This window comes from Ambystoma mexicanum, chromosome 2p (genome assembly GCF_040938575.1).
Source record: "Ambystoma mexicanum isolate Mex_15411 chromosome 2p, UKY_AmexF1_1, whole genome shotgun sequence".
In the NCBI taxonomy this organism is placed as follows: domain Eukaryota; kingdom Metazoa; phylum Chordata; class Amphibia; order Caudata; family Ambystomatidae; genus Ambystoma; species Ambystoma mexicanum.
In genome coordinates this window covers 550,106,210-550,128,044 of record NC_090923.1, presented here as the reverse complement: position 1 = coordinate 550,128,044, position 21,835 = coordinate 550,106,210, and the positions used below count along the sequence as shown (strand labels likewise).

At 47.3% G+C, this 21,835-nt stretch overlaps 1 protein-coding gene across 1 annotated transcript in view; it reads right to left on the bottom strand.

The window, feature by feature from the left end:
- The window catches only part of DNAH1 (dynein axonemal heavy chain 1), a 3,604,831-nt gene that overhangs the window by 354,620 nt on the left and 3,228,376 nt on the right, over positions 1-21,835 (bottom strand). The window contains exon 70 of the mRNA XM_069644003.1: positions 2,732-2,863. Coding sequence (XP_069500104.1) covers positions 2,732-2,863 — 132 coding nt within the window. The remainder of the gene's footprint in view (positions 1-2,731; positions 2,864-21,835) is intronic.

The following is a 21,835-nucleotide window of genomic DNA, read 5'->3' as shown; positions in this document are numbered from 1 at the left end:
TCCCTTTTCCTTTCTTCCTTTTCCTATCTCCTCCCCTTACTTTCTTGTATGCACTTTCTCTATCAGAATTGTCCCTGGACCTATTATGATAGCAACCTTGTCTGTCTCTCCCCCCCAGCACTATCTGAAATGTCATCACGCTGAGTACCAGAGTCGCTTGTTTTGCTCCTCCCCTCCCTTTTTGCACCCCTCTCCCTCACCTTTTGTTTTTCTGCGGCTCTACCAGAAATGTTGTCAGGCCTAGTGCAGTAGTCACCTGTCTGTTTCCATTTTCTTCCCACCTTCCCCCTGCCTTCCTTATCTATGTCTTAGCTCTTGCACCATCTGAAATGTCGTCAGGCCGAGTACGATAGTTATTTTCACATCCTTACTGTTCATGGCCTGTAAGGATGTAATTGTTTTTTCCCGTGTTCCCTCCCTTGCCTTGAAGCGCTTTGAAACACATTGGGCCTCATTACGAGGCAGGCGGCCGCGGAATAAACAGTGCCGGTACGGGACCGGCACAGTTTATTCCTGGCTGCCAGATTACGAGGTCTGCAGCGGGTCCCGCTTTTCACGCCTAGTAACGAGGTAACTAGTGCAGTAACAGACAGGAGATCAGCAGGGAAGAGGAAGAGAGAAGGCAGAAGCAAAGAGGAAAGTCTTAAGATGCTTCCGGAGCCAGAGATGGTTCTGTTCAAGTTTCAGAGAGTCAGGGAGGCTGTTCCAGAGGGAGGCACCAGTAGAGTCTGCCACCGACTCGCTGCTTGGAGAAGCGCCTGACCCTCAAGGTGTTGGAGGTGGAGGAGCGAAGAGCTTGAGTAGGAAAATATTTCCGAAAGAGAGAGTTGGAGGTATTGCAGTCCCAGAGGGCCTTGTGGACAATGCAAAGGGTCTTGAACTTGATCCCTGCTGCCACTGGGAGCCAGTGGAGAGATTTCAAGGCTGGAGAGATACGATCCCTGGGCTTGAGGCCAAGGACAAGTCTCGCAGTTTATACACCTTTGACAGGTTGCAGATGTGGACTTTCAATCGGGTTTGCCTGACTGTCATTAAAGGGACATGCCTGACCTTACAAGTACTCTGCAGGCATATTGCTCATCCCAGTACAACAGTTGTGAAATTAGATTTTAGTGTTCATTTCTCTTAGTTGACTCTTCCTCATTTCAGTACTTTCAGAGTGACAATGTGGGGACATGAGGTGAAAGGTCCTACAATAGCCAATAAAGGCTCGGGAGGGTTAGGCTGGTCTTCAATAGGAAAAGGGGGATACCTTGTCTCGCCTGCAGGCACCCCACTCCAATCCCTGAGGACCCTCCACCCAGGTGATCCTTCCTCGCTTCTCCACCCCCAGGGTAGGGATCCGAGAGCGATTGTCTTTAATTGGCCACCTGAGAAGAGGATCTAGGGGGAGTAGGAGTGAGGATAGTTCACTTGTAACTGGCCTCAGCCCGTCTGCCCTGCGCTACCAGGAGTGCAGCAAGAATACCATTGGCTCGCCAAGGGAACCGAGGATCTCTCTGGGGCCTGCACAATGTACCAGGGGACCTCCATCAAAAGTAACTACAGGGAATAAAAGTAATGCAAAAATAGAGCATACACCAAGCAAGAAGTAACACAAATGTATTGGACCCAAACAGCTGGGAAGCACAGTTCAGACAGCCCTTGTTTGTGGGACTGGCTGGTCCTGGGGGAAGCTTGACAATGCCCAGAAGCAGAGTCAGAGGCCTTGCCCTATTTGGGCCATGCTGCCACCCTGCTGTAGCGATCCTTCGCTGTCTTTTTGAAAAATCCATGACAGATCTTGCATCCCTTCTCATCATGGTCCGGATGAAGGCAATACAAACATTTATGGTGTCGATCTTCGGCATACACGTTCTTCAATCCACATTTCACCGCAGAGTTTGAAAGGGATCTCTTCTCCTCGGTCATGGTTGAAAGGCGCGAAGTAGGCCCAAGTATCGGCTTTCTCGAAAACTCAATGAACAATCAGTGATGTAATGCGATCTTTGCCGACAGCAGTTCCCCGCTGCCGGTAGTCGACCTCCGGTTGAACGATTAGACAACTATTGGTCAAAAAACGTTACTCAAATTTGCCAAAAACTTGAAATAAGAAAAAATAGCTCAGAGAGCACTGAGAGAACTGCCAACAATGAAGCAAGCTGTAAAAATCTGAATATGGCCCCAAGCGGTGGGGCTTAGGGAGAGGACTATCATTGGACGGGGGCATTATGACCCAAAGAACAGTGATTGGTTTTGAGGAGAAATACAGTTTGTAAGCGAATGTTAAACTGTTTTTTGTTTTACTGAGGATTCCCAGCCTGACGATGGGGAATATTCATGTGCATGTGAATCCATGCCAGACCTCATGCTGGAGAATGTAATTTCTGCTGACTGCGAATAGTTTACAATAGTTGGAAATATAGGAAAAACATATTTACTATTTCATTTGTATAGAGTGCGCCATGCTCAAGCAAACCCACTTCAGGGTGCCTTCTGGAAAATAAGGGGGACGAACGGTGGTGTGACAGGGGAATCATTAATCATGACAGCTTAGCACAAGGGTGTACAGATCGAGAAGCAATGATAGAAGAGTGTAATTATTCTTATTCACAATGCAGTATGTCTTATTAGATAATTGTCTATGGTGGTTCTTCTCTTGAGAATACAAATACAATGGGCAGATTGCTGAAAGATGAAGTATGCAAGACAACTTTAATATCTCTGCAGGCAGTTACTGTGCAAGTCATACCTTGTCAGCATCAATTGTTTCAATAAGTCTCTCTAAAGAAGGCATAAAGCTTGGTGCAAGGTGGCAGTTCTGGAAGAAAACCCATTTGCCGCGTTCCATGGAGCTACGCATCATTGCTTCTGCACGAGGGCCCTAAGGAAAATGGGAACATTAGCATAGAATATCATTCATAGTAACCAAGAGGGAAAGAAAGACCATGCATAAGTACCAATGGGGCAAAAACTCCCATCAACAGTGAGCAGTAAAGTAAAAAAGAGACCAATTATTAACCTGCCATTTTTCAACCTTGGACTTCAGCATTTAACAGGCTTAATTGAGCGAAACCTCAAACAAAACTCTTCCAAAAAGTCAAAGACTGCTATTATTTTGAATACTGAACAATGCACAGCTTTCTTTCTGTATACTTTAATGTCAGGCAGATGGACATTTTGTAAATGTAAAGGTAATTGGTTATTTATAACATGCTTAATATTCAGAGGTTTCTAAGCGTGGACCCGGGACTCAAACCTGTGCTGCACCGCGTCGGCTTGCTTCCAAGGCGAGTGCGTTGCCCCTGAGCTATACTCCGGAGATATTTTGTGATAACATGTTACAAGTTTAGTGCTACAGTCTCACCTCAAATACCTGATATAAAATATTTTAAAATGCGAGTAACAAACTCTGGTAGATTGACACCTTGCGTCATTTCATTTCTCCAAGCAATACGAAAAAGGTTTAAATCTCTGTATTAGCCCTCACGTTATTATACAGAGAGAGAACAGGAAATATCGCTTTTGACCTCTTTAGTGAAGACTGACTGGCAACTGGAGGTGGTCCCATCATCACAACATTTTCAGAGCAGTTGTCTGGCAATTTGGAGAAACACTGTACCAAATGTCATGACCAGTTGACAGACATGGCATCCCCCAATTCCCAATGTACTTGACTGCAAACAATGGGTTTTCAGGGTGATAGGATCCAAGTAACTAACAATTCTGAATGCTCATGATTTTCTGTGAGTTTACTGCTCATGTCATATACTACCATGTTAACAACATCTTGCAAATGTTTTGCGAGTACATGAATGCTCTCTGATCAAAGGCCAGTTCCACAGGGTCTGTGCATCTCTTGCTAGAGAGAGCTTAATTCACCCTCTTTGCTTAGATAGTATGTGGTTGTTGTATTGTTGGTCAATACGTGGGCAGACCTATGTTTGTGCATGAGCAGAGACAGACAATCTTAATGCTATCATGAGATCTAAAATATTCATTTGCGATGTATTCTGCTATGGAAATCACTGTTATTGAACTGAACTAAAATACTGAAATAAGCTCTGCATCCGCAAACGGGATCATATTTCATCATTACAGTCTGTGACCACCCAAGATTTAATTTATAATATTATTGACTGACAGATGGTTACTAGATCCTCCCCGTCTCGGGGTAACTGCTGCTTCCGGTCCTCTGAACTCGCCTAAAGGGGACTTGTGCAAATAATAATATAGGGGACACCAAGAGGCTTAGCACAGACATCAATGTTCTCAGCATGCATTGCCTTTTGATGGGCATAATGTGCATCTCTTTTGAAAAGGCAGAAATTGCTCCTCTTTTGGGAACAGTCTGGCTTTCTTGTGTCTTCTTTCTGAGACGGGCGAGACAATGTGAGCCACAAGATGCTTCTTAAGGATTCTCCATGTATAGGTACTTGGTGCCAGGTGTAAAACCTCTGCATAACTGTGTATGACATTTTATAGCTAAACCTCCTAAATGAAGGCAAAGGTTTTTGATGTTGCTTGATGCTCTGAAATAAACTGAGCAAAGCAGGAACTTTTACCCCAACATTTCAATCACACCTGCTTAGAACAGCCCAGTTATTTGCTCGTTCTATAGCATTGCTGCTGTGGGCCAACCCTTTCCCTTACAACTTCCAAGCTCATACTTTCCTTATCACGGGTTGGTGCCACATTGTTTTATCGAAGTGGATTGCTTTGTGGTAATTTACTTTTCACTTTGACAAAATAACTTCATGGTTTTTTTTGTGGGGTTCCCCCATACTTCCCTTTTCTGGATTCCAACCATGCTGAAGTACAGAGACTGCTGACATCCAAGTAGCTGACATTGCAACAACATCCATCTAAGGCAAAAGGGGTCCCTATATACTCATCCTACTGTCACCTTCAACACTGATCTCCATGATGCCCTCCTCAGCACTGCCACGCTCTGCATGGGATTTAACAGAACAGACTAGCATTGGTTTACCTCCTACCTCTTGAACAGACACCAACTCATCTAGTTGGGCCTCAACAGATTCCAGTGGCACCTTTGTAACCAGAGAGTACCACAAGGTCTCATCCTTTCCCATGTCATCTAAATGGAACCACTGGGGGCACTCCTCATCAACTTAAGTCAAGAATATATCAATACAGAGATGACACACATATATACCTAAAGATCAATTGCAGTTATATCATCCATTGACTGAAACACTGCCACTCCCTCATCCAAGTCAAGCGCCTAACTGAAAACTCAACCCGACAGACTAAACTCATTCTGCTAGGACTAAACTCATTCTGCTAGGAAACCCCACAAAGCATGCCAAAGTCCAAACTTGACAGACAGAAATTAAGCTTTACATACTGACGCCTCAACATGCACCAAGGGCAAAGTCTCTTGACATCACCCTTGAATGTGACGTGTCCTTCACAACACACATTGCCAAGAAGTCCTTAACAACATTGTACCTGAACTTGCTTCTCTGTAAAGTCAAGCCCTTTATAAAAGACTAAGCCTCAAAACTGTTGTCCAAGACGTGGTCTTCTTCCAGGCAACAACCTACTTGCAGGAATCCCAGATGCCTTCCCAGGTCCTTCTGAACCGGAATGCCACATCACACGATTACGAAAGTGTAACCACATTAACCCCTCCTTCAAGGAGCTCCACTGGCTACCACTTCAAGCTTGCATTATGCTCAGTCTGTATGACCTACAATGTAGTCACACCCAAAACACCACTATACTTGGCCAAGAAACTCACCATTTCTGGGGCCAATGTACTAGCCAGAAGCCACATTGCCAGACTGTAAAGAATGAGTTCCAAGAGGGATAAACAGAATGCTGGACTTTTATTCATATGCATCATCTTTTTAGAACAAGCTACCAGCGCAGATCAGACTGCCCTCCCCCACCCTACTAGGAAGGACCTACAGAGCATACTCTTCAAAGAAAATGTTACCAAACACTGATTGATCGATTCTACTCTATGTCTCCACCCCTTCCTGAGATCCATCCACCTACCCAGCTGAGCTCTTCCAGCCCTGCATTGGGTTACTAAACAGTGGTGAGAAAGGGAGCAGTCAAATTTAAGATGGTTGGGTTTAGTCATACTGAAGAGGTGTAAGCCACCTGTGATAATGATAGAGATTTCAGATGGCAGATATTCAAATAAGAGTTTAAAAGCATGGTAAAAAGTCAAATGTACCAGGGTAGATAGATAAGAATGGCTCTTCTGCCAAGTTATGGTCACCAAAAGAGCAGGTTCATTTTCAACAATGAGAAGTCACATCTGTGAATGGGCTGCAAAAGCAGAGCCGAAAGTTGGTCGAAAACCAGATTCAGCTCCTACTGCACCTGGAGTATTGCCCACTTTACTCCTAAAAGGCTCCACAATGGGCGCTTTCCCTGAATGGCGGACTGTTGGGGCACAAAGCATGCACTTACTGCACTGACGGATAGGTAATGACGTGGTTTGAGGAGGGGTATGTGTATGCATGTGAGCATGTGAGTATGTGTTTATGTGCGTGTGCATGAAGGTTTTTAAAGTCAGGAGCGGGACGGCGGGCCGAGAGTCAGTGGGTTGCAGGGGTGTCCCCCGCATTGGGGCAGGCAAGGGAGCACTCTGAGGGAATTATGTTTCCTTGCAGTGACGAAATTCGGTTCAGGGAACCGTGCTTCAGTGAAATCGGCTTGTAGGGAAACATCATAGATCTGCACCTGGATGTATCTCTCCAGGAGGTAATGAATCATCAACCTCTTCAAGGAGTCAATCACAATAAGGATCGCGAAGAGCCACACTCTGGCTTAAGCGTAAAGATACAGAACTAAGTAAGGTAACCCCTCCCTGTAGAGGCAGGCCTTCCTCAAATGTTAATCTTATGAAGCAGGCAGCTGATTAGCTATCGTTTTGTGGGATTTGTCAAGGAGGACATCTAGATTAAGGCCGCTGACATCACTATGATTGTCATATTCACTGTTGATTTATTTTAAATCAAATGGAAGTCTATGAGAAATGGACCTGCAGGAAGTTTTCAGTTTCTGATGGTGCATGAGCTGAAGAGAGCTGGCTCAATTTGGGAGGGGACCCAGATCATAGTTTTTGGGGAGGAGACCCAGATGTTCAGTGTTGATTTGTATTTTTTAAATCAATGGATAGTCAATGGAAATGGGACTTGCTGGCTGTTTTAAAAATTCAGAACTAAAGATTGGGACACGGACACTAATGTCACCAGCTCAACATTGCTGCTAGTAAATAGCGGGAGGAGGAGTGGGGGCTGAAGTACCTGATGTGACAGGTTCTGGATCATGGCCCTATTAGGGGGTAACGGAAGCCCAACAGGGTTTTCACCAGAGCCAGTCCTGCCACAGAGGTAAGGTGAGGGAGGTGGGAGGACCCAAATCCCTGTGTCCCCTAGAGGTGCATGCTTGGTGAGAGTGGTACCACAGTTGATAACCCAATGCCTAACAAACCATGTTCTGGACAGAATTCTTTGTGCTTCCTTTCGGGAATACTGGTCCCAGAAAGCGATAAAGCAGTTAGAAGTCACTGCATTCTGCAAGAAATACTGCCACATTTGCGAGCGAATCAGATCAGATGAGCAGAATAACCAATGGAAGGAGGAGGAAAGGAACGGAAAGGGAATCCAGGGGTAAAAACCCTGCGAAAGCCAAAGGCGTGGAGAGAGAGAGAGGGAGAGAGAGAGAGAGAGAGGGATAGAGGGTGTGGAGAGAGAGAGAGAGAGAGAGAGATGGAGAGAGACAGTGAATGAGAGTTTTTTCTGAACCATGTGAGAAGGGACAAGAAGAATTTATAGGGAGTGACTGAGCACGAGTAAGAAGGGTGCTGACTGAGTTGAGAGGGAGAGAAGAGAGTAGAGTTGAAGTAAAGAGAGAAGAGTGGGATAGAAGAGTGGAGGTGGGATTGTAGGGGACAGTAGAGAAGGGGAGAGTAGAGAGGAGTAGGGAAGAGTAAAGTGGAGAGAGGGAGGCTATTGAAGTGGAGAGGAGATTAAGGAGAGGCGGTAGAGGGAAGGGAGAGGAGAAGTGAGAGAAAGATTGAGAGAGTAGAACAGAGGGTGTAGTAACACCAAGGAGAGAAAAGAAAGGAAGCAAGTGAATGAGATAATAAGGCAAAGTGTCTGATATTGGCAGGTTTACAAGCCATCAAGTCCGATTGGCAACCCTAGGAGTGTTTGGCTAGGGCATCCTTATAAAATCCCAGGAGGGAGTCGGATAGATCATCAGAAGTTCGATTTATCTTTACTGCACCTTTCCTTCCATCTTTATGGAACTCCCAAACATTTAACTTTTATTTTTTTAATCTGACCTATACTTTCTGCAGTACATTGAAGCTTTAAGCTTCACTGCACTGGCATTTGCTCATATGTTATGGGGAAGCTGATATGTCCTTCAGGTTTTCAGTACTGGGAAACCTTGTTTCCCTTAGTTATGTTACTACTTTTGGTTACTTTTGTATCACTTGTGGTAACCTTTTATCATTGTATAATGCAGCTTAAACTGCAGTACAATGGGGTACATTTTTGTTTTGCCCTAGACTAACACTCAGAGGATTTTTGGTTACTCTAGGATCGCTAAAAGGATAGGCTGGTGGCAGCAGTGACTTTTTCCCACTTTTTGGGGATTTTCGTTTTAGCTTTACCGCGTTTTCTGCATTTGGCTACTAACTTAGGCAACTGGTCAAACATGGTCATGCCACAAGACTTTTCAACTGTTTCTTTGACATCTTGTCCTTTAACCTTCTGCCTGGCCTCAGAGGCCAGGAAAATACTTATAAGGAATTCCAGTGCCCGGCACACTACGAGTCTGTGGGCGGGTGCCGTCCTGCCCGTCAGGGTCAGACCTGGTGGGTGGAAAGTCACCGGCCCGCAGACTTTCACAGAAGCACCAGCACCATTATGCCGGTGCTTCTGTGTTCTCCATTCCCATTGAGTCCTAGGGCACTGAAATGGGAATGGCGATTAACATTTACCGGCGCCTCACTTCCCGGAACGCCTGGGTCGTAATCCCCCAGTGACTCTGGCAAACCAGGCAACAGTAAATATTGCAAGTCTGAAGGCAACCCTCCCGCAGCACCGGCAGGGTTACCGCCAGACTTGTAATGAGGCCCAGTGTGTCTGACTGGTATGCATGAATGTTCCTGTCAGTGGTCCTGATTGGAGCACTGCTGGGGTGTGTGTGTGGGCTAGTCCTGCTATTGGGAGTTTCAGCTCTTACCTGGCTTTTAGGATAAGAAGAGGACCCCTGCACCCATTCTTCAGAGATCCTGGAGAAACCTGAAGGAGCCAGGTATCCAATCCAGCTGTGAGACCAGCAAAGAGACCCGAGACCCGACTGAAGGAGGCCTGGCAACCAACTTCTGCTGCTGTCCTGGAGGAGCCCTGTCTTGCTCTTGATCTTTAGTAGTCCTGTGAAGGAGCTACAACCCTTGGAGTGGAGGGACCATCAATTCCCAACGTCTGCTCTGTGCCCTGCCAAAGGAAGCCTTCGGAACTGCCCTGGAACCGTCCTGTGGCTGACAAGCTTCGTTTTTGGGCTACCGCGCTGCTGGTGTCACCGTAATGAGTTTTGGCCTGAAACTTGGGGGATCCTCAGCTGGCCCTGCAAGACTAACTCCTGCGAGATTTCGGCATTCTCGCATCAAGGGGACCCGAGATAGAAGGGAAAGGCCAACCGCGGCTGCTGTGCGATTTTGTGTCGCTGTGCGCCGTGACCACCGTCTGAAAATTGCTTACCTGACCTGAGTCCAGTCCTGAGAGGGGTGCTGCATCAAGTTTTCTTTGCATTCTTCGACCGAGTGTCCTTGCAACAGTAAAAGACACCAACCGGAGATCAGCTCGAACCTGCAACCCCTGGTAATCAAGGACAGTGGCTTTTGGCAGGAAAAGCAATGTTGGACACTCTTCCTTTGTTCTGCCAAGTCTGGGGAAGAATCGGAGTACATGTCACAACCCCTGCCCTAGGCCTGGCTTGCCAGGCCAGGTGGGCTACCTCTAGTACCCCCATAAGGCCCTCAAGGGCCTTGACATTTGCCACCAGACTCTTTTGGAGTCAGTCCTGGAGCCTTTGGCGCCAGGCTCATGTGCTTAAGCAGTAATCAGGGCCCATAAGGGCATTGGGCAACATCATGGATGCTTCCACATGGCTCAGTTCCTGAACTGTACTATGCGGTCTAGCATTTTGGGTGTGGCAGGCCCAAAGACACCTGGGAAACCTGCAGGCTATATAAGCCACGCCCGGACTCCAGTACATGCTTCGCGTTACTCTGCAATCCAGAAATGTGACGCTCATTGTGTTCAGCTGCATCTGCGAACCTCGGAAGAACAGCATCTGAAAAATAAAAGGACATCGTGAAAAACAGCAGCTTACCTGTGATTTCACTGCAAGCTGCCCTCTGCTCCTGCAACCATCATCCAAGGTACACCGAGGCGCCCGGATCGTCGCATCTGCAAAAGGAGAGAAAAGGACATTAGACATTTTGCAATTGTGCCGGCAGCTTACCTCACAAGTCGCCCATCAACTAGCATCGCCTTGGGATTTCTTGCTCCAGGTGAGCACTGCAACCTAAGAACAAAAGACAACAGGTTAGCAAAGGCAAGGCATCATAGTGCTGCGCATAGCGCCTACTTACCGCATCAAGGCGCTCTCAAGACACCATCACCTGTCGGCGAGTCCCAATTCAGCCAACGCTCCAGAGCGAACTTCTGCGCATCTAAGGAGAGAAAAAGACATTATTTCAATCCAAGAAAGGCATACAGTATAACAGTAATAAGACCTACCTGAAAGACTCTAAAGGGCTTGCATCAGTGAAGTAACTAGATCGCACTCGCCCACAAAGGACAACGCGCTCCTGCCAAGAGGGCAGGACGGAGAGCACGCCAAAACCGATAACAAGGTGAGGAAAGGTCTGGGGAGGGGCTGCGGGCATACGGGGTGTTGGGAGGCTCTTACCCCAGTTGCCCAGTCTTGAACATTGCCCACCTGTTTTCCAGGCAGAACTTCTCTGCTGATTATACCTGGGAGCGGCTGAGAAGGGCACCAGAGTCCCCCTCAGCTGGGTGGCATCCCCGTGGATACCAGGTGAGTGTAACAGAACGTGAAGCCTGCCAAATTAATCCACCTGGGCGCCATGGAAACATCAGAATTAGACCAATTGGCCCAATTGTTGGGAGAACTTTGTGCCGTGGTTCACTCTGCCAGACAGGAGACTAACGCTCTCCGGAGAGACTTATTAGTGACTAAAGAGCGAGATAAAAGGAGACAACAACAACTATGACTGTACTGCGGGAAGTCAGGACATTTCCTGAAGGACTGCCCAGGGAAACCTCCGAGGAAGATTGTTGGAGCCACGGAAAAAGATGAAGAGAAGGAGTGTCAGTCAGGAAACTACCCAGCTCGGCGAACGTAGAGGTCAGTTTGTCGAGTGAGGAAAAGGAGCTACCGACCTCACACTTTGCAATTCCGGTGATCTTAATTAATAGCCAATGGTTGTCAAGAATGCATGCCATTGGAGCATACATCGACAACGGAGCAGTTGGAAATTATATAGATCAGGACCTGGCTGCAGAGATGGGGCTTCCCCTGTGTTCCAAGCTGACTACAGACAAGGTTACCACGGTGGATGGGACAGAAATCGCTTCCGGACCCGTAACCCAGTGCACAGCCGAGATAACCTTGCTGTGTCAGGTCGGACATCGGGAACTTACCTCGTTCGATCTCATCAAGGCACCTCAATTCCGGCTCATACTAGGAATGCCATGGTTAGTTGCTCACAACCCTTTGATTGACTGGCGGGCAAGAAAATTAACCTTTCCCAGCGACTGCTCTCCAGCCTGTTATTACCAAGAACAGAAACCTGCTTTCAGTATTTCTACGACTCCTGAAGTGGCAACTTTGGTGGTGACTGGTGCCTTGCCTGAGGAATACCACGATTTCCAGGATGTATTCCAGAAGGACCAAGCAAACACGCTGCCACCGCACAGGCCCTATGACTGCCAGATCGACCTTGTTCCCGGGGCTCAAGTTCCTTGCGGCAGAATCTATGCTCTCACGGAACCCGAAAACCTTTATCTGAAGGCTTATTTATACTAGTACCTCGCAAATGGATTAATTCGCCCATCCAACTCCCCTGCAGCTAGTCCTTTGTTCTTTGTACTGAAAAAAGAAGGGGACTTAAGAACATGTATTGACTACTGCGCATTAAACCAGATCACTGTAAAGAACTGTTACCCCTTGCCGCTCATCCCAGAATTGCTGGACCAGGTCAAAGATGCCCAAATTTATACCAAACTGGACCTTCGAGGAGCATACCATCTGGTGCGGGTCAGAAGCGTGGACGAATAGAAAACTGCTTTCCGCACCAAGTATGGTTTGTTCGAATATCAAGTCATGCCCTTTGGGTTATGCAACGCTCCTGCAGCGTTTCAGTATTTTATGAATGGCGTTCTGAGAGAGTTAATTGATGTCTGCGCCCTAGTGTACATAGATGATATTTTAGTGTACTCAACTTCAAAACAGGATCATATCAAGCATGTCCGTTCAGTCCTCTCCAAGCTCCGGGAACATCGTTTATATGCAAAGCTGGAGAAGTGCTTTTTTCACGTCACCGAAGTTGAGTTTCTGGGTTTTATTCTTACTCCAGGAGGAATCAGAATGGACCTGCATAAAGTGGACGCTGTTTTGAAATGGCCATCACCAACATCAGTAAAAGGGGTACAGAGCATGCTGGGCTTTGCAAACTTCTATCGCCAGTTCATACCAGACTTCTCACAGGTCGTACACCCGATCACCATATTGCTAAGAAAAAATAACAAGAAATTTGCCTGGACCGAAGAAGCAGAGAAGGCTTTTCAGGAACTCAAGAAAAGGTTCACCTCCGCGCCAATCCTGCGACACCCTTGCCCCGATCTTCCTTATATTGTGGAAACAGATGCTTCCAGCATAGCAATGGGAGCTGCCCTCTCGCAAAGAGATCCAGTTACATGCCGGCTACATCCAGTGGCCTTTTGGTCAAAGAAATGTTCTCCCCTGGAGATGAATTATGCCATCACAGACAAAGAACTCTTGTCTATCAAATCCACCTTTAAGGCTTGGCGGCACTACCTTCTGGGGACCAGACACACCATTACAGTTAACACAGACCACCGAAACCTGCAATACCTTAAGACAGCTAAAGCCCAGTCTTCACGCCAATTGCGGTGGTCCCTTTTCTTCACGAATACGACTATGTCATCACTTTTCAATCAGGGGTCAAGAATGGAAAAGCGGACGCACTCTCTCGTACAGGAACTGATGACTTGGTATATACGCCCCTAGATCCAGTCCCCATCATTCCGGAAGACAAGCTCTTGGGCCTCACTATGGCCCTAACCCAAGTTGAACTGAGGGATAAGATTCAGCGAACCATGAACCCAGATGCGTACCTCGCATGGCAAGCACGAGAACAATATTTCATTAAAGATCACTTACCCTTTTTTAGGGATCGATTGTATGTACCCACCAAAGATTTACAACAACATATTGTTGCTATTTATCATGATTACCTGATCGAATGGCACCCAGGAATCACCAAGACTCTAGCCAAGGTAAAACAGAACTTCTGGTGGCCAGCCTGGCGTAAAGATGTCATCCAATATGTTCAGTCCTGCGGAGTCTGTGTGCAAAACAAGTCGCAAAAACAAAAACCATCTGGTCTTCTACAACCTTTAGACATCCCTCCCGCTCCCTGGCACACTCTTTCCCTCGACTTCATCACTGACCTACCTCCCAGTCATGGGTTTAACACCATCCTGGTAGTCGTGGACTTATTCTCAAAGATGGAGCACTTTTTTCCACTCAAAGGCCTCCCTGACGCACCCACTCTAGCCAAAGTGTTCCTGAATGGTATTGTAAAACTACATGGCTTCCCATCAGTCCTAATCTCCGATCGAGGGAGCCAGTTTATCTCCAACTTCTGGAAAAAATGTTGTGCAATGGCAAAAATTGACGTCAGGCTATCCACTAGCCATCACCCCCAAACAGACGGCCAAACCGAGAGGACCAACCAGACCCTCGAACAATACCTACGGTGCATGTTACACCATGAACTAAGAGACTGGAAAGATTTGTTATGGATAGCCGAGTACGCATATAACAACTCCTTGCACTCCAGTACCAGACAAATACCCTTTTATACCCTTTATGGTAGACACCCACGTACCTCAGAACTAGATGTCCCAACAGATTTGGAAATGCCAGCAGTAAAAACTCTTCACACCAATATCACCCAGGCTTTCAAAAAGGCCAAAGAACATCTTATTTTCGCCAAAGAAAAGCAAAAGCAATTTGCCGACCAACACTGGAAAAAGGCCCCAGACTATCAGGTAGGAGACAAGGTTTGGCTGGCTGCCAAGTTTGTACCCATTAAGGGAACCTGGACTTTTCAACCCAGGTACTTAGGACCTTAGAACATCAAGGCAACTATCAATCCAGCAGCCGTCAAACTAGATTTACCACCTAACCTACAGATTCACCCGGTGTTTCATGTGTCCCTATTAAAACCAATGCAGCCTGGTACACGGATTGGGACACCACCAAAACCCATACTTATCGACGGAGAACCAGAATTCGAAGTCAGAGGCATCTTGGATTCCAAGTACTCAAGGGGCAAGCTGTACTATCTAGTTCATTGGAAAGGATTTGGACCCCAAGATAGGTCCTGGGAACCCTTTGGAAACATTAATGTACCACGTCTGATCAAAAAATACCATCGAAATTTCCCAACTAAGCCTGGGCCGGACGGAAGGAACATCTTGAGAGGGGCCTTAGGGGGGAGTGCTGTCACGACCCCTGCCCTAGGCCTGGATTGCCAGGCGGGCTACCTCTAGTACCCCCATCAGGCCCTCAAGGGCCTTGACGTTTGCCCCCAGACTCTCATGGAGTCAGTCCTGGCGCCGTTGGCGGCAGGCTCATGTGCTTAAGCAGTAATCAGGGCCCATAAGGGAATTGCGCAACAACATGGATGCTTCCGCATGGCTCAGTTCCTGAACTGAACTATGCGGTTTAGCATTTTGGGTGTGGCAGGCTCAGAGACACCTGGGATGCCTGCAGGCTATATAAGCCACGCCCGGACTCCAGTACATTCTTCGCTTTACTTTGCAATCCAGCAACGTGACGCTCATCGTGTTCAGCTGCATCTGCGAACCTCGGAAGAACAGCATCTGAAAAACAAAAGGACATTGTGAAAAGCAGCATCTTACCTGTGATTCCACGGCAAGCTGCCCTCCGCTCCTGCAACCATCATCCAAGGTACACCGAGCCGCCCGGATCGTCGAATCTGCAAAAGGAGAGAAAAGGACATTAGACATTTTGCAATTGTGCCGGCAGCTTACCTCACAAGTCGCCCATCGACTAGCATCGCGCCTTGGGACTTCTTGCTCCAGGTGAGCACCGCAACCTGAGAACAAAAGACAACAGGTTAGCAAAGGCAAGGCATCATAGCGCTGCGCATAGCGCCTACTTACCACATCAAGGTGCTCTCAAGACACCATCACCTGTTGGCGAGTCCCAATTCAGCCAACATTCCAGAGCGAACTTCCGCGTATCTAAGGACAGAGAAAGACATTATTTAAATCCAAGAAAGGCATACAGTATAACAGTAATAAGACCTACCTGAAAGACTCTAAAGGGCTTGCATCAGTGAAGTAACTAGATCGCACTCGCCCACAAAGGACAACGCGCCCCTGCCAAGAGGGCAGGACGGAGAGCACGCCAAAACTTATAACAAGGTGAGGAAAGGTCAGGGGAGGGGCAGCGGGCATAGGGGGTGTTGGGAGGCTCTTACCCCAGTTGCCCAGTCTTGAACATTGCCCACCTGTTTTCCACGCAGAACTTCTCTGCTGATTATACCTGGGAGCGGCTGAGAAGGGCACCAGAGTCCCCACAGCTGGGTGGCGTCCCCATGGATACCAGGTGAGCGTAACAGTACAGGGGTAAGTTACAGAGTTTCTAACCTACCCCTATACTCCCATTATAAGTCAATGGGCTTATAATAAAGCTTGTTTCTAATACTTTTGTCTTTGCCATAGCTTGGTAGTGCAAGACATCTGATTGTTGAGGTTACTTTTGACATTAGCCTAACTTGAACCCTAACCCTAAGAATCCTTCACTAGACTCCAGAGACCCTACCTGCATTTTTTCCTGCATCCTAGGTTCTGTGGAACTGTAACCTGAACTATTGGCAAAGGCCCCAGGCAATTTAGGGCTGGACATTTTTAGATAGGGATCATCTCTGTGGACCTTTTTGTGCATCAACTTGTCGAACCTTTCCTTTGCAGGAGTTTCTGATTTGTTTTATGCCTTATAACCAAGTGAATGTATATATGTATTTAATTTGATAGTGTTGTGTGATACGTCTACCTGCTTGTAGTCATTTGTCTATGGTGTGTTTTGGCCATAATTAAATAACTGTATTTTTATACATCCTGTCTAAGTGTAATCTGTGATTCCCAGGGTGTGACCTCATTGTGGAACCTTTACAAGCTCACCCACTCTGAACAACTTAGCCTAGACCGCCTGTCACTGCTACCTAAACTAGTTTGGCTATAGCTTCCCAGAGTTGTTCCTGTCACAATATAGGTTGGCCTTCTATACATCTGTCCACTTGGCCAGAGTATAGAAAATCAGTCCTAACAGTAAGTGATACTGATCGCAAGTTGGGGCAATCAGGGGGTTGGTGATGCCTGCGCTAGGGTGGTGGGAGACTGAGATAGTGTTACACTCACCTGGTATCCACAGGGAGGCCACCCAGCTGGGTTACTCGCTGGTATGCTTCTCAGCTTTGCCCTGATGTGGTCTGCGGGGAAGGTTCTGCCTGAATATACAGGAGGACTGTGTTCAAGACTGACCGACTAGGGTAAGTATCCTCCCTCCGCCCCCGTATGCTTTCAGTCCCCCTGGCGCCCTCTCCTCACCTTGTGGTAGAATTAGGCGTGCTCTCCGTCCTGCCTTCTTTGCAGGGGCGCGTTGTCTTTCATGGGCGAGTGTGGTTCAGTTACTTCACTGACGCCGGCCCGTTTGATATTGTTCAGGTAGGTCTTATTGCTGTTCTTTAGTTTTGTTGCTATCCTGCATGCCTTTCTTTGTATAAAATGTCTCTTTTTTTCTCCCTTAGGTATGCAGAGGTTCAGCGCGGCGAACTGGCATGGTTGAGCCCCACCGGTAAATGATGGTGCATTAAGAGCGCTATGATGCAGTAAGTAAGCGCTATGCGCAGCACTGTAAGTCTTGCCTTTGCTAACCTGTGTTTTCCTTCCTTGTAGGTCGCGGTGTTCTTCAGCGCGAGTGGAATGTCCGGAGTGGTGCCAGCCGAGAGGTGACTAGCCAGGTAAGCCTTTTGAGCAGTTCGTAATTTGTAAATGTGCCTACAGCTTTCTTTAATGTTGCCTCTATCTTCCTCTTTCAGGTTGTTCTGTCCGGGAGGCGTGCAGATTCGAGGAAGCTGTTCTCAGTAGCTGCAAGTGTTTAAAGATGAAGACTGCAGGTAAGATGCTGCTGCTAATGATCTTCCTTTTGTCTCCTTGCAGGTTCTGCTTCTCCGAGGTTCGAGGGAATAGCTGGACACGGTGAGCATCACGTTGCAAGCTGCAAATTAACACGAAGCATGTTCTGTAGTCAGGGTGTGGTTTATATAGCCCAGGTAAAGTAGTACCAGGGAAAGTAGTTCCAGGCCTGCCACACCCAAAACACTAGACCGCAAAGCTTGGTTCTTAGGACCAAGCTATGTGGATGCCTCCATGTTGGCTGACAATACAATAAAGTAGTTCCCAAGCACATTGTTGTTCATGGTGTATGAGCCTGGCGCCATAGGACTGGCCCCATGAGGGCTTTTGAAGAGGATACCAGGCTCTAGAGGCCCGAGTCCTGACGCCACCTGGCCAATGGGTTTGCCAGAGGGGATTTTAGGCGAGGGTCGCGACAGATAGGGTAGCTCATTTGTGTATTCCTCCCATCCGCTGATCAGAGAAAAACAACTGATTTTGAATATTTCTAAAATAAAAACCCCTGAACCAACCTTTAGAGCTTGGGAATGATTGAAGTCATCTGTGACACTGATGAAAATATTCAATGGGGAACAGCACAGCTGGAAGCCAGAGATGGACGACAAGGATGGATAGCATTCCTCACTGGCTTTTGTAAGGAGAACAACACATTACTAAAATGTCGGTCATGTTCTTTCTGATGGATATTCCTCCCACGGATTTCTCATCTTTGATATCTATCTCCCAGTGCAGCTGCTCTGCAGAAACATTTCCACCGCCAGAGGACGCAGCACAGATCTGTGTCGGCTCCGTCCAACACCTATACGCGCTCTATGCAGGATATGTCGGGTCAGTATAAATGGCACCTCACACCTTATTCTCATTTCCACCCTTTTCCAGCAGTCTGACACTGAAGGACTGCATAACAAATGTGTACTAGCTAACTTCCAAGAGGGGCAGGTAGTGAGGGTAATGAGGAATCCGTGGGAGGACCATACATCAGAAAGAAATGACAGAGAGGAAAGTAATTTGTTCTTCTAATATACTCCTTCCTCCCACGATTACTCATCTTTGATAGACTCCAAAAGCAGAACAATGATCCGTAGTAAGGAGAGTAATTAGAACACTGCCTAAACCAGAAACCTCTGAAGGACAGTCCTGCCAAAACAAGCATACTTACGAGATATGGGTGTCACTACAAGTTTGCAGGTCCTTCAAAACTGCAGGTAAAATTGCTGGTAATTCAATGACCAGAAATGTTCACGGCAAGTAAACTACAAGTTTGCCCGTGGGGTTCACCGATTTACCTCCAGCCAAGAGCCGGAGGTAAATCAGGCCTCCCACCAGCAAAAAACAGCTGGTCTTTCCGGCACCGGTATTACTAGTGCTGGAAATATTGGCAATCCCCTACACCGGGTCCTATGGGACTTCATGGAATGGGAATTTACTGTCCTTTCCGCCACCTGCAATAACCTGGAAATTCAGGGATATCAGGTGGCAGAGACAGTAGGTCAGTTTGTCGGTATCCCGCTGGAATTACCGGCAGGATACAGGCAAACTTGCAATGAGGGCCTATAGAATCTAAGCAGTAATGCTTAAGAAACGGGTGAAAGAAAGCCCACATAGCTGCTAGGCAAATAATCAGAAAAGGGACTCATCACTGCAGAGCCGAGGTAGCGGCCAAATCTCCGGTGAAGTGAGCCCTGAGAACCCCAGTAACCTCCTTGCTACCCAGATCATAGCATTACGCATAGAATGATCCATCGACACAGGGTCTGTTTCACCACAGCCCTGCCAGCTCGGGCACCAGTGTAACCAATGAAAATCTGGTCATCCGTTCTAGCCTCCCTTGTCCGAGAAACCCACAATGGATCCATCCAATGAAAATGATCCTCTGCCTTGTAAGGATGAGGCGGAGGAAAGAAGACAGGCAGATGGATCTTTTAAGAGAGACAAATTTCCGAGGCCACCTTCAGGCGGAGGGTCTAACTTTCAAAGTCGCCTTTTCTTTGGAGAAAACCAAGTAGGGAGGTTCAACTGACAACAACTGGAGCTCACTCACCCATCTAGCAGAAGTGATGGAGACCAGCAAAATCACCTTAAGGTTGAGCAATCTTCACGAGCAAGAATGAAGGCACCTCAAACGGAGCACCCACTAAAAACCTTAAAACTAAATTTAAATCACACTCCGGGACAACAAACTGGCACGGGGTAACCATATTAGAAAGACCCCTACAAATAGAATGACCGTGGGCATTGTGAAAAAGGAGGCTTGCTCCGGGGTAGTGTTGAAGAGCGCAAAACCCCCTTCACTGTACCAATTTGCAAGCCTGTCCGGGGCAAAGACATAAGAAATTCCAACACAGAGGATGTGGAGCAAGTAAAAGAATCCAGATCCATCTCTCGGCACCAAGCCGAAAACGTACACCATATGCAAGCATAGATGGACTTGGTGGCAGTCTTCTAGCAGAGAGGGTCTTTCCCACACACGCTCAAGACTGGTTTCATACAACCTCTTTTGAAAAAAGTACCCTACATCCAGAGGACCAGGCCAACTACCGGCACATTACTAACCTCCCATTTTTTGGCATAATCTTTGAAAAAGTAGTCGCTACACAACTAATTCCCAGAATCAATAATCTACACTGCCTAAACAACTATCAGTCGGGGTTCCATCCCATGTATAGCATCAAGGCGGTCAAGATCCAGGTGGTGGATGGTGCCCTCCAAATCATTGATAAGGGTGACTCATGCCTCCTTATCCTCATTGACCTCTCGAGTGCATTTGACACAATCACAACAGCATCCTTCTTTCTCCTTGCCGGATTCTCTTGCACTGTCCTGAATTGGTTTACCTTCTACCTCTCGGGCAGACACCAGGCACTCCAGATGAACACATTGCGCTCTAACCGACTGCCAGTTTCCTTTTGAGTCCCCCAAGGCTCCATCCACTCGACAATCCTTTTTAACCTTTACATGGAGCCTCTGAGTACACTCCTCAAAGACCTGATATAGCCATCCACCAATATACGGACAATACTCGGTTGTACATGAGAATAAAACGATCACATGCCATCAGTCGTCTATGTAATTACCAAACCATTAACCAGTCCTGGATGTCGACTGCCTACCACAAACTTAACGCAGCCAAGACCGGATTCGTCCTCACTGAACCCCCTGCTAATCAACAACTTGTCTGACAGCTACTCAAAGATATGCGTAGATAAGGATTTAATCTGCAACTCTCGAATTCAGCAAGATTCTTAGGCGTCACCATTGACAGCAGCCTGTTCTCCAGAAACACATAGCCAAGAAAGCCCAAACGGCCTGGCTCCAAATCTCCACATTAAAGCCTTCAACCCGCCGCAGGAACTCAGGACCGTAAAGCAGGCCCTTGTGGTCACACACATCGATGGGGGAAATGCCCTCCTGACAGGGTGTTAGGGAGAATTCTCTGTAAAGGCTAATTTCCCAAACCTAGTGAGTCCCCCAGCAGCTTTGCTGGATTTTTGGAGTTTATTTTTTTCTCCTGCCAAGAGTGAGACTCTTTTACTCCCACTCTTATACATGATTTGAGGTGTTCCTTTGTCTTTCCATGTGTTTTATGGGCTATGGGGTCTTTTACTCCATAGGGTTTCATGTGTTTTTGATGTGGGTTACACAGCACCCTCCGTGCCGTAACCCAGGGGTGTCATAGCCTGTCAATTAATATTTATTTAATATTAATTGACAGGTTGGTATTTTTTACCAGAACTCGATTCTAAAATGGCGTTTGTGTTCTCTTCTGTGACTCCAACCCAAGTTGAGCCCTTTGTTCCACTTTTTGGCGGGCTTCTCCACAGAAGTCCTCCAAAGGTGTGCCACTCTGTCTGGGTTAGCAGGATGTGTGGGAGGGGGGGTTTAAGCACCCTGGACTGAGTTGCCTTGGCAACTCAAGTCGCACTCTTGTGTGATTGGCCCAAGTGGTGAGCCGGCCGGCTCACCACTTAGCATGTTTGAGTGACAGCTAGGCTGAGTGAATGGGGGTTTTCTGCATAAAAGCAGGGCTTTGGGGACTGGAACGTCAGAAGTCGCCACAGGACCTAAAAATCCGAGGAGGGAGAAGCTGAGCCGACCTGCAACGATGACACCACCTGTGGAGCCCTGCTGAACCATCTCACCACTTTTGCCGACGACAGAGGAGATCTCCAGTCCGGAGAGTCTTCTTCCTTTGACTGGTGGGGATAACCAGTTTGCCTTCTTTTTGCCTTCCTGGAGCATCTCGTGGCCGCTTTGCTCGTGCCAAGCACCCCGGCAACCGGAATACCACGGTTTACCAC